This window comes from Eptatretus burgeri, chromosome 7 (assembly GCF_056783735.1).
Source record: "Eptatretus burgeri isolate ZD-2024b chromosome 7, Ebu_testis_v1, whole genome shotgun sequence".
NCBI classification, from domain to species: Eukaryota; Metazoa; Chordata; class Myxini; order Myxiniformes; family Myxinidae; genus Eptatretus; species Eptatretus burgeri.
The window spans coordinates 67,480,775-67,493,274 of NC_140967.1; the positions used below are offsets into that span (position 1 = coordinate 67,480,775).

At 43.0% G+C, this 12,500-nt stretch overlaps 1 protein-coding gene across 2 annotated transcripts in view; it reads right to left on the reverse strand.

Moving 5' to 3' along the window:
• LOC147023464 (guanylate-binding protein 7-like) overlaps positions 1 to 12,500 on the reverse strand; it is a 14,436-nt gene that overhangs the window by 84 nt on the left and 1,852 nt on the right. Inside the window, exons 2-11 of one of the 2 annotated variants that reach the window (XM_085888881.1) lie at positions 12,404 to 12,500; positions 11,307 to 11,460; positions 11,085 to 11,209; positions 5,410 to 5,555; positions 5,003 to 5,301; positions 4,603 to 4,795; positions 2,630 to 2,820; positions 2,019 to 2,072; positions 1,776 to 1,829; positions 1 to 1,661 (exon numbers count right to left, since the gene is read on the reverse strand). The exon at positions 1 to 1,661 is cut by the window's left edge and continues 84 nt beyond it; the exon at positions 12,404 to 12,500 is cut by the window's right edge and continues 333 nt beyond it. In XM_085888881.1, the coding sequence (XP_085745007.1) occupies positions 1,467 to 1,661; positions 1,776 to 1,829; positions 2,019 to 2,072; positions 2,630 to 2,820; positions 4,603 to 4,795; positions 5,003 to 5,301; positions 5,410 to 5,555; positions 11,085 to 11,209; positions 11,307 to 11,460; positions 12,404 to 12,500 (1,508 nt within the window). In that variant the 3' untranslated portion in view covers positions 1 to 1,466. The remainder of the gene's footprint in view (positions 1,662 to 1,775; positions 1,830 to 2,018; positions 2,073 to 2,629; positions 2,821 to 4,602; positions 4,796 to 5,002; positions 5,302 to 5,409; positions 5,556 to 11,084; positions 11,210 to 11,306; positions 11,461 to 12,403) is intronic. The other variant, XM_085888882.1, reaches the window with a different exon arrangement.

Genomic DNA, 12,500 nt, shown 5'->3' on the forward strand with positions numbered 1-12,500 from the left:
ACAATGGACAAATTAATTACATGGATTATGAATTTCATTGTAGTCATCGCAATGAGGAATCACATACATCAGGCTAAATCTATGTCATTGTAACATTAATTATCAACACGAGCGGGCAATCCCACCCTCCCGACAGATGGCCGCTTCGTGTCCGGGGAGTCAAAGAAACTTAAAATTGTCAAGGATAGCACCGCAATCGATATAGTAATCACCAGGACGCGTCACGAGGTGAGGAAAGTGTGTGATAAAGATGCCGCACCATAATCATAGATATTGTAATCACCGCAGAGCGGCGACCAATTAACGAGTGAAGGGAAAAACGGGCGCACCGGATTGGTTAGTGCTGTGATCAATCGACGAGTGAATATTGCTGACATAGCTACAGCCACCAAAGCTCTATTTATTATACAGACAGATTCTGTGCTCAGAATAACAAAAACAGAAGAGCAAGATACAAGTTTTACTTTGAAGGGCAGATCATGGGAAACACGACACCAACCTCTAAACTGTATTGTACATAATACAATCAGATCCATTATACTATCAATTCCAAGATGGATAGAAAAATACATTGGAGAGAAAGAATGAAGCTACTACGACGACGACGACTTCATAAACGACCCCAATTACTCCCATCTTCTTGCCGGGTCGGCCGTGGAATGTTTTAGGCCAAGGTCTATCACGAACCAGCTGGCCAGGCCTGACATTCGGCTGAAGGTGCAGGAATTTGCAATTTGTTCAGGGTGCCCGTGATAACTCGCCGACTCGTCGCAATAGATACAGGTGGGAAGTTAAACATCCACAAACAACCAGTGCTGGCAGATGAGTCATCCCGCTTAACGTCCTTCAGAGGGTCGGCACTTACAATGAAGCCTCGCAATGCCTGTGAAACACCTGAATGGCAGTTTATAGCCGGGTCGAGATTCAAACTCTGGCCAGACACGTTGAAGGTGAGTGTGTACACCTCGAGGCTATCCTGGCAGCCCCAGAGAAGAAATGGCAACTCTATAAAACGATATAAAATAAACAATTAAGTGATAATATGCAAAAAATGCAGTTTTTTTTTTCTTCTGTTTTGTTCATTTTATTGCAACAAAGTAAAAGTTAATTTATTTTAATGACTGTTGAGTTAATAGCTTAAGATGAAACTGGAAGCAATGCTAGTAACTCTGCACTCTCTTGCAAGGAAATTAGCCTGGAGGTGGGGGGGGGGGCAATGAGGTTTGATCACACTGGGCCTGTCAAGGTGATGACATACCGATATACCATTACACCCGGTGAACCATGACCTTGATCTGGACCAATTTGAGCTCCAGGCTTCGGGTCCTCGGCAGGGATGATAAAAATGATACACACAGGAAAAACAATAATCTGTTGAACACGCACTGGCTGCGAAGCAACAGTTTCATTAAACCATCGCATCGAACGTGGCTCCAAATGATATGCTCACTTCCCCACACATGGTTTCATTCACTCTTACTAAGACCGAGACACGACAACCGCTGGATGTTCCTCTGAAGTGACCGTCGACTCCATTGACCCGGTGAGGAAATTGGCGACCTTGTTTGCAAGTCATGAGAGTGCTGCCTCTCCACTTCAAGATCACACTGCAACTTCATTCGTTCTTCTCGCCAGCTTGCTTTGGCTCCAGCCAAGTCCTCCTGTCCACACAGTCATTGCTTTATAAATACCTTCAACACGGATAGCTCAATAACCATTAGAAAAGCACAACATCATTTGAACCAGAAACCCTTGGGCAAACAAGCCGAACCTACCTCGAGTTGTTCCGTTGTCTCTTTCAGACGCTTTTCGAGCAACTGAATCTCGAGCTGAAGGAAAATATCATGAAAAAAATTCCAATATCTCATTATACACACACGCTACTGGGATTACATTAAGACTCGAGTCTGCTGCCTGACTCATGATCTCCCCAGCTGTGCTTGGTATCGGGCCTGAGATTTTGACACGTGCTCAGATGCTACGTCCAATACAGCAATTTTTGTGTAATTTCACCTTACCTTGTGCTGTGCACAAACTTCTTGATGCTTCTCTTGCATTTCTTGAATTTGCTCCTGAAAAATAGTTTGTTCACTTGAGCAATTTGTGTTTACATTATTAAACGAGATCAACTTAACAAGTCATTTATGTATTCTATCCTAATAATAATCATCATCATCATCATCATCATCATCCTCCTCCATCTCATCAAGGAACCGAGTTCTTGACAGGGTGTTGGTTCTGCTGAAGCAATCTTTTGGCAAGGGTTATGCCGGGTGGCTCATCGTTGCCTTCCCAGCAGTCAGTGAAGACAGGAATTTGTAATTTGTTTCGGGTTCCGGCAACAATTCGCCGACTCTTTGCGAAAGATACCGTGAGGTCATTAACATCCACCAATGCGACGACTGCTATCAGACTGGTTCTCAGACTTAACGTCCTTCTGAGGGGCGGCGCACACATCGATGAACCACCCTGCCTGCGAAACACCAGGATGACACTTTACAGCTAGGTCTAGGTCGAGATTCAGGGGAGTGGGGCACACATCTCGGCTATTCTGCCGTCCCAATCTGTCCCAATTTCCACCAGAATTTCATCAGTGTATTTGAGCAGATAGCCTGGTAATGCGACTCACTTTGTACTTATTCTTTGACTCGCGCCGACCCTGTGCTCGTGCTTCTTCTATCTCTTCTGCTCGTTTCTTCTCAGCAGCTACCTGTTCACGTCGTGCCAATTCTGCCTCCGTCTGTTCTACCGTCGAGCCCAGTTGGACCAACCGTCCAGAAACAAAGTCACGCAGAGCGAGTTGGCAGCAAGGACCCATCTCTGAAAGAAAAATGACGTAAACGTGATGACCCACCTTTCCACCTCCCAAACGCAAATCATTTACCCTTTACCCCGACAAAACAAATGCAATTATATTGACAATTTTCAGTCATTCTCCATTCCACAACAAAAATTTAGCACACTCAGAATGCCTTAGGGGCCATATATTTATTCCATAGTCAACGGAGGGGGAGGGTTTGGATCGTTGAAATAAAAACAGATTTCAAACAGGACTACAATATTTGAATCGATGAAAAACAAAACTGACAGTTCTATAAAGAGAGGAATGTGTCATCCACCCTTTGACCCATATTCTTCTGATGTTCCATACTTTGTTGCAGAGCGTTGGGGTTACTGAAGCAGTTTCTTGGCAAGGGTTACATTGGGTGGTTTGCCATCGCCTTCCAGTAGTTAGGGCAGGAATTTTGGAATCTGTTCATGTTGCCGGCGATAGCTCGCCTACTCTTCAAGAAGGATACCGTGGGATCTTTAACATCTTTAACCAACTAATGCCGGCAGGCAGGACCCCCAGTTTCAGGTGCATCCGAGGGACGGCACACACATTGATGAATCACCTGAATCACCATGCCTGTGAAACATCACCGAGAGCTGATGCGTTTCAGGCTGAAGGTAACCTGAAGCCGACATTTAACATGATGTGCATTTTGTTTAAATAATGGCTCTTTTTGGGGTTTTTTTTTTACATTAAAACATTGTCCAACATAAAATTATCAGCTTACAGTCAATACAAGTTTCCTTTCAAGAAAGTTCAACACAGGAGGAGGCCATTAGGCCCATCAAAGCCTGTGCAATGGCTCCCAACTCATGGTTGCTTGTCCATGCTCTATCCTTTCAAATGCTGAGCATCAGGCAAGGAAGCAGCACGTACCATTTTAAGTGCTTGGTACGACTCGGCCGGGGTTCGAACCTCCTACCTCCCTGACTCAGAGCGGACACTCTCACCATTAAACCACCACATCTGCTCATTACATCAATACTTGCTCTCATATTTCTAGTTTGTTATGGGAATGCGATATACTTGGCCAAAAGTTTTAAAGTTGCGGAGAATGCTCTTGCATTGTGATATTGAATCGTAGAGATCAAGTTCCAATTTGTACTTTATACTGGCAAAGGTGGGGGTGATGCATGAGGGAGGGAGATGTTGTATACATAATAAACAGTAGTCCTTTTATCCATCTATCTGTGAACAATCTAAACCTCTCCAAAACCGATGCTAGCTTGTTGTTTATTTTAAACCAAATGTGGGAGTAACATTGTTTAAGGTGATCATTCCTACTTGTTCAGGTTCCCTTTCAACTGGTGTTTTCAGTGGGTCAAAGTGAAGTTTAACTGCCTTTTCAACATTCCTTGCAAACCAGGCATGAATCTTTGATCAAAGCTGGTAATTGGCCTCGTTTCTAACCAAGCTGATGTTTCAAGCGGAAAAAGACCCTCCCCTCCCCCCAAATCTCATTTGTTGATCCCCTCTCCTCTCCTACCCCAGTCCCCGCACTTTGTGTCGATGAGAGAATAAAAGGAAAGACTTTTATTCATTTTCTATATGGAGATGGCCCATATTTACAATGAATATACTTTTTGGTGGAGTGGCAAAAGATGTTGTACTTGACAGTTACGGATTAGATGATGTTCATTTTAACACCCCAACAAGTCGATGGTGTGCATTTGGAGACTCTCGGGTGTTGCTTGGGTCTTTGAAGCTGCCGAAAAAAAACAAAACTTTTTAAAATGACTAAGAGAAAGTATTATCTTTGCACTTCTCACCTTCGTGATTTAGGAAGGTCATGATAAGACGGAAGGCCTCCTTTAGGAAGTTATGGTGGCCTCCCACCATCAGGTACTTTGCTTCATCCATTGCGCAGCCGGCTACAAGATCAGAAAGAACCGCATTGCTGGACTCCAATGAAACTTCATTATTTTGATTCCATGCTTTGTTCTGTTCCTCCTTCAGGAGATCCTGGAAAAGGTGATAGAAAGATACGGTGACAACAGCAATGTATGTTCATCGCAAGTGAACTGAAATGAATGTGCCGAGCTTCGAATACGACTTTCTCCTCAACACAGCTCATCGGCTATCCAACAGTGAACATGTCCAACTGGTGGTAATTGTAACAGATAACAAAGATGGCTCAAAGAAGCAAAAGAGAACCAAGTAAATACGTACGAGCATTGCTGATAAGAAATTTGAAGTCTGCATCTGCAGGTTTAGTTTATCCAGCTGTGCGATGAAATCTGTCATGGCAGTATCGTGAAGTGTAGCACAGAGTAAAACCATGTCGTCTGCTGACCGCGGCTGTGAAAAGGCCTCTAAAGCTGCAGTTAGGGCATCACGGTAGGCCTTGATGCTGTGGTTACGGGCACGATGAGCATCACTCTGCAGTAAATGCTGGTAAGCATCTTGAATGCAAGGCTGCTGCCCTGAGTTGAGGGCAGCCACATAGTGGTTTGCCAACGTTAGAAATTCTGGAAAAAAAAAACAAAAGGAGGAGGAAGTAAAGCCGTGAAGAATAGGTCACAATTACGCACAAACTACGATGTTGGTTTTGAATGATACCCAAGACCAGGACTCACGTATTGGGTTGATCGTTCGGACAGTTGCTTCTTCACCAATGATCTTCTTCACGGAGGCAATCGAGTTGAGGATGGTGTGTATCATGTCTTCGGTCTGACAGCGGAAAGCCTCGCTGAGATCGTTCGGGGCAAGATCTTGAAGATTCCTGGATAACAATGAGTAATGGTGCATCCATAAAATAGTGCCTTGGCTCCCTGATCTGACAAACATTAGGTCTTGCACCAATTGCCTTTTCAGTACTCCATTACGCTCCTACGATTCGAGCCAACCTTAGTCATCCAGTTATGTCTTTCTTGTCATCCTTCCAAAATCAAGGCTGTCTGCCCATTTTTGGTTTCTCTTCTAACGAATCGTGCTACTCTCACAGGTGCTTCAAAGCTGCAGCTCACCTGAGTTTCATATAATCTCCTATATCCTTCCACAATTTTATACTTTAGCTAAAACTCTACTCGATATCTATTTCTTTCATACCGTTTGAACATATCAATGGTCTTGCGATGAACTGTTCTATCTTCAAAATATGAAATTTTAGCTACGGCAGGCAAGTAAATAAATAAATAAACAAATAAATAAATAAATAAAGAGTGTAATCATTCAAAAGTTTAATTTTCAAAAATAAAGACATATGCAGTTTCCAGACAATGGTAGATATGTAGTTAATAATGTAGTTTACAGGTGTGTACTGAAGATGCATATTATATTGATTATGACAAAATGAATACCACACTTGATGGGGGAAAAAAAAAAATTGATTTGAAAATTAAATGGTTCATCAAACCACCTTCACTATGTCCAACATACATATGTTCCTCACTGCCATCTCGTTTTGTCTGCAACTCCATAACCCAATCAGTCATTTTGCTCTTCAATGAACTGAGACTCTGCTCATATTATTATTATTTAGTATCCAGAACATGGTTGCAGGTAGCAGCATTTGCTGGGGGGAGCAGCCGTGCCACTGATGCAGTGCCCCCTGTAGGTTAGAGCAGGAATTTGGAATTCAGCCAGGGTGCTGGCGACAGCTACCCTACTCTTCGCAAAGGACACCTTGTGATCTTTATTCTTTAACATCCATAAACTAATGCTGGAAGAAGGTATGCACAGTGTAACGTCCATCCGAGGGACGGTGCACACATTGATGCCTCACCCTTATTGCGAAACACCAGAATGGCAGGTCGTAGCTGGGCCGAGATTCAAACCCAGCCGAGACAACTCAGAGGTAAGTGCACATACCTCAAATGCTGCTATCCTGCCAGCCCTTACACTCTGTTCTTCTTCTTCTTGTTCTTCTTCGTTTGTATGCAGCACAAGGCCGCAGAGTAACATCATGAGCTGGGAGCATGGCTGTGTCGCTGATACACCACCCTCTGCTGGCTCGGGCAGAAATTTGGAATTTCCCCATGGTGTTGGTGATAGCTCACCTACTCTTCGCCAAGGACACCATGGGATCTTTAACATCCACCAACGAATGCTGGCAAACGAGATGCCTCTTCAACGTCCATCCGAGGGATGGCACACACATTGATGAATCACCCGGATAACAGTTTATAGCTGGGTCAGGATTCAAACCCAGGCTAAACAGCTTAGAGGTGAGTGTGCGTAGAGACTCTTTTAAGCAAGGGATACTAAAAAGCAGCATAGATTGCTGACAAGTTGGGTTGTTTTGAAATGTATGAAGTTACATTTGATACATGACTGATCACTAACGTCATGTCATGAGCAAATATCCAAGGAATCTGAAGAATTAAGCCAGAATGAGCTCTATGAGCCCAAATTGGGGAAATACAAATCTTTACTCAACGTTTGACATTGGAAATGCGGTCGAGCAAAAACAATACGATTCATCAAAATGATTGGCCGTCGCTCATTGTTCCTATCTGATTACCATCTCAGTGCCATCTTCCATCTAACCGTGGTGGATCTCCAAACAGAATTGACAAATGTTTGGAAGATGAATCATTCCAGATTCAGAACTCTCGAGGTACGGTACTTCCTTTTTGTTTTTCTCTCCAGATATATATTCATTTCAACATCAGGTTTGCTTTTGACATTTCCCTGTACTCTGTCCCTTCCTTTCCCCACAATGATGACACAGCTGACCAAATGTGAAGCAAGACAAACTAATTGTTTTAAAACTTACTCCATTTCCTGTTTCTTCAGACAGAAGTGCATGTTAATGTTGATATGATGAACAAACAAAAATAACTTTACCCCCCCTCCTTCTCTACCCCCCCTCCACCCCACCCCACCCCATCTCTCTCTCTCTCTCTCTCTCTCTCTCTCTCTCTCTCTCTCTCTCTCTCTCTCTCTCTCTCTCTCTCTCTCTCTCTCTCTCTCTCTCTCTCTCTCTGTTGTGCTCCATCCCTCCATCCAAATTATTTCCCTTTCCTGAAGTAGCCAAGCCTGGAATATAAAATAAATAAATATGTAAGAGATAAAATTGTGATGTATTTTTGCTGTGAAAACATTGCAGCACTCATGCGTGTGAAGGACCAATCACAGCGTTTCATTTCGGACCGATTAAATTGTTGAGAAGTAGAGGAAGCATGTCTCATTCAAAAGTTGCAAGCTCGTCCAACACTGATTTTTGAATTAGAAAACTGGCCGAGAAATTGTCTTTAATAAATTAAACTCTTCCATTTTCATATTCTCAACTTAATATCATTTAATAATGCACACGTGTGTTTATATACGCATGACCCGATCACGATTGGTTCGTTTGCTTACGAGGCTCACCGCAAGCTCACGCATGTTGGTACACATTGGCTTCTTCTGGCCTGTGATACAAGCTGGAGGTGTTGTATTAATTTTGAAAATACGAGAAATGGATTTCGATGTGAAAAAGTCAAATTTTTCACAATCTAAGAACTTCAAAATAACTCCCAATTTAGTTTGTGGTGCACAAGTGCAGCTCATCTCGACCGCTCTGTCCCACTGATACTTTTTGGACCTCACTGCTCTACGCCCAGCACTCAACAGACTACATATAGTCCATTTGAAGAGCGTGTTCCATGTTCATAAATTAATAAACATCGTAACGAAGGGAAATTAAATGGACGACATGTACACAGCACGTACAAACTTACAACACCAGTGAAATCGGTTTCGGTGTTGACCTTTTTGAACTAGTTTGATGCAACCTGCCATCCATGGGGCACCACGCACCCAGGGGAAACTGGAGGGAATCCATTTTCTCGCATTTAATTTAAGCATTGGATGTATTCGTAGGGGGATAAACTGCAACCCCAAAGAGGTAGCGTTAACCCTGTAAAGGAATTTAGTGAGGCCTCATCTACAATATTGTGTACAGTTTTGGTCACCGCATCTGAGGAAGGATGCACTGTAGCTGTCATAGACAGGGTTCAGCGTCGAGCTACTCGATCGATTCCGGGGCTAGTTTGACTAAGCCTTGAGGAATGCTTGAAGGAGACAAGACTTTATACATGAGAAAGAAGGTAATTGCGAGAGGATCTGTTCGAGATGTTTAAAGTAATGAAGGATGTGGACAAAAGAGGTACAGTGGAGTTTTGTTTTTTTTCCAGCAGAGTGGACAGTGATAGAACCAGTGGCCATAGGTTGAGGGTAAAAAGATGAAAGTTAGGGCAGTTTTCAGGCAGGGGAGTGGTTCATGCATGGAATGGTGTCCCTGGAAAGGTATGGGTGGTTGTGTTTAAATGGGAATGACATAGGTACCTGTATGCATTGGCGATAGATGGGTATTGGGATCTTGATCGTGTATGGATGGGTGACGATACTGGGGTTCGTGCAGCGGAGACATAATAGGCCGAATGGCCTCCTCCTGTGCCGTTGTTCTTGTCCTTGAGTATCCTTATGAATTGTGGGCAATTTTATCATCCGTATGCCAGTTATGGATGGAGAATATCATTAATGGTGAAAAAAGAATAGTGGTTCTCGAATGGGAAACATTTAAACGCCATCTACTGAATGAGTTGTGACACGTAATATTACAAGAAGCCATGACGAACGATAAACGATCGAGTCAGGTAAGAAGTCCAATTAAACCTTCACCAAGTTATTAGTGAAAATGAAGCCTCTAAATTTGTGAAAACGTCTCCGATCCATCAACGTCGAGCACATCACGTACAAAACGCATCATCGTTTTTAGGTACGTGACCGCGCATTCCCAGCAACTGATTGAATGGTGGTGGTGCAGTTGGCTAGCTGATTGAATGGTGGTGGTGCAGTAGGCTAACTGATTGAATGGTGGTGGTGCAGTAGGCTAACTGATTGAATGGTGGTGGTGCAGTAGGCTAACTGATTGAATGGTGGTGGTGCAGTAGGCTAACTGATTGAATGGTGGTGGTGCAGTAGGCTAACTGATTGAATGGTGGTGGTGCAGTAGGCCAACTGATTGAATGGTGGTGGTGCAGTAGGCTAACTGATTGAATGGTGGTGGTGCAGTAGGCTAACTGATTGAATGGTGGTGGTGCAGTAGGCTAACTGATTGAATGGTGGTGGTGCAGTAGGCTAACTGATTGAATGGTGGTGGTGCAGTAGGCTAACTGATTGAATGGTGGTGGTGCAGTAGGCCAACTGATTGAATGGTGGTGGTGCAGTAGGCTAACTGATTGAATGGTGGTGGTGCAGTAGGCTAACTGATTGAATGGTGGTGGTGCAGTAGGCTAACTGATTGAATGGTGGTGGTGCAGTAGGCTAACTGATTGAATCATTTGCTGCCACCAAATCACATCGAGAAAATTTGGTGAATTCATGAAAGATGAGTGGAATGCTGTAGTGTAATAGAGTACACCTACTACGTAGTTGACCGTACACACATTATAAAATGACATGAAGCGTATTAAAAAGATTTGTAGTATCTTGGTATTAAAGATGGTGGTGGCGGGTTGGATACCGCTAGTTCTAGTTGCAACAGGCCCGCAAGCAGCTTAATTCATCTGAGGATCTGTTCTACCATGTTACTTCCTAAAGCTGAATTGATTGTCCTTGCCGTTCAGGCGATTATTTTCCCAGATGACTTTCTCGCCCGGAGGTAGCGGCCTACACAGTGAAGAAGAATATTTAATTGTTTTTAACCAATTGCATATCAAAATTTCTTGAAAACAAAATGACCAGAAACAATTCATTCACTTACCCGACTTAAAACAGATTCATTCATTCAATCGATTCCTTCAGATTTCTGTCTTGAAAACATCTTTCGAAGAAATAGCGCTGTTAGTTTTTATCTTTTTCACGCTACTTCTCATCTTTTTTAAGAGTACCATGTGATTTAGCATCACAATTGTAGAAATAAATAATCAAATGTGCTGACATAGCATTTCAGTGGCAAAACAATTTTTTGAGAACAAAAAGGGAACACAACAGCATCACTATGGCATTCTGGGATACGATAAACGGTCACCGGTGATGGAATGGGGTGAAAGCCTTAAAATGACATCACTAGTGATGAAATCCTGGTGGCCAGTGCCAATTTCATCACACGACCATCACTAGGTGGGTTTGATGCCATACTGGTGAAATATTCCCTTAAAGGGGCAATTCCTATTATATTACACCATTTCATCCTATGTTGTTGTTGTTGTTGTGTGAAATAAACACAACACATGGCAGTCATACTGTCATTTTTAATGTTGCTACCAACAACATATGAGATTTTTAAAGGCTTGAGAGATCAAACGAGCAATTCCAAGCTCACCCTAAGTTTATGGCATCTGGCACGGGTGTGTTTAATGGGAAGCAGCGTCTCTTTGGGAAGTACTTCCTGAGGGTGCTCACCAACTCACGTCCATCTGCCGATATTTCAAAGCGTCGGAAAGCATCCTGAAACACAGAAAATTTGTTATCTTTTCAAAACCTGCAGTCATGGATTTGCTTTTGGCAATGCGTAACAGCAGCAAGAGTGGGTTCGTCAACATGCCTCCATATATTCATCAGGCGTGTCATCGAGCGTGAGATGGAAATCACGGATGACCCAGCAAAGTGCCCCGGCAAGTTGGTCGCTCAGTGTATGGTCCTTCGGTCCCTCCTTCACTGGCTTCACACGGATGTAGTCTGAGAGCTTAAGCACAATACTGGGGGCAACAAAGGAGGTAGAAGCAATCGGTGGTTCAAAGGATTCTGCAACAAGCTCTTTAATCAGAAGGCATTAGTAGTTATACCCAGGACAGTGGACAAGACACAGGAAACACTGCAGCGAATGCTCCACTAAGAAACAAATTTTCAACAAATCCAGAAAACAGTTGGTTTATCAATCGTTCTACAACAAATGTGCCTCCAAAGATAAAGGCCGCAGGCATTATGTTTTCAGGTTGTCCGTCCATCCGTGCATGCATCCGTTATCGGTTTTTTTGTTTCCGTGATAACTTGTAAACCACAAACTTGACACAAGTATCGCGTGTAATACAAAAGATGAACCGATTCCATTTTGGGTTCAAAAGATCAAAGGTCATAGGGCATGTTCCCTTTGAAATTCATTTTGCACACCATGAGTCAAGTTGAGTCTCTTCCACTTATCCTTATTTTCTCTGTCATGTGACCTTTAATTTTTTTTTCATATGACCTTTAATTGAGCTCAAACGGAACAATGGGTTGCCATCAAATGCTGGTGGAGGCATATCCGTCGAGGCATTTGCGTCAACTTCTAGTTTCTAATGGAATTGTTTTCAAATCTACAAACATATGATCTCCAATTTATTTATCTTGCAATCACAGAGATAAGGCTCAACATGATATGGGCTTTGAGTGCATCCTGAGGCCCGGAGTGAAGTTGTGTTACACTTTTGCACTCATAGCATGCTGTTGCTGGTGTATACTGTTTTTTTTTTTTTTTAATAACAAACAGGATTGTACTGGAAATGTGACTTTCAGAAAAGCACAACGTAATGATGGAACACACCACCTACATATTCTCTTTTCCAGGGCAAACCACCTATAGATACAGTTAAAGTGCAGCAAACACAAGATCGATGCCAGTGTTGAGATGTAAATGACTCCTCGAATCATCATGAGGCTCACCGAAGGGCTTCGATGTCACTCCTCTGGATTTTGCCAACTGTGTTATACAGTACGCAGCTTGCAAGAAGTATGGTAAGTGAGAAAAGTTTGTAATCAT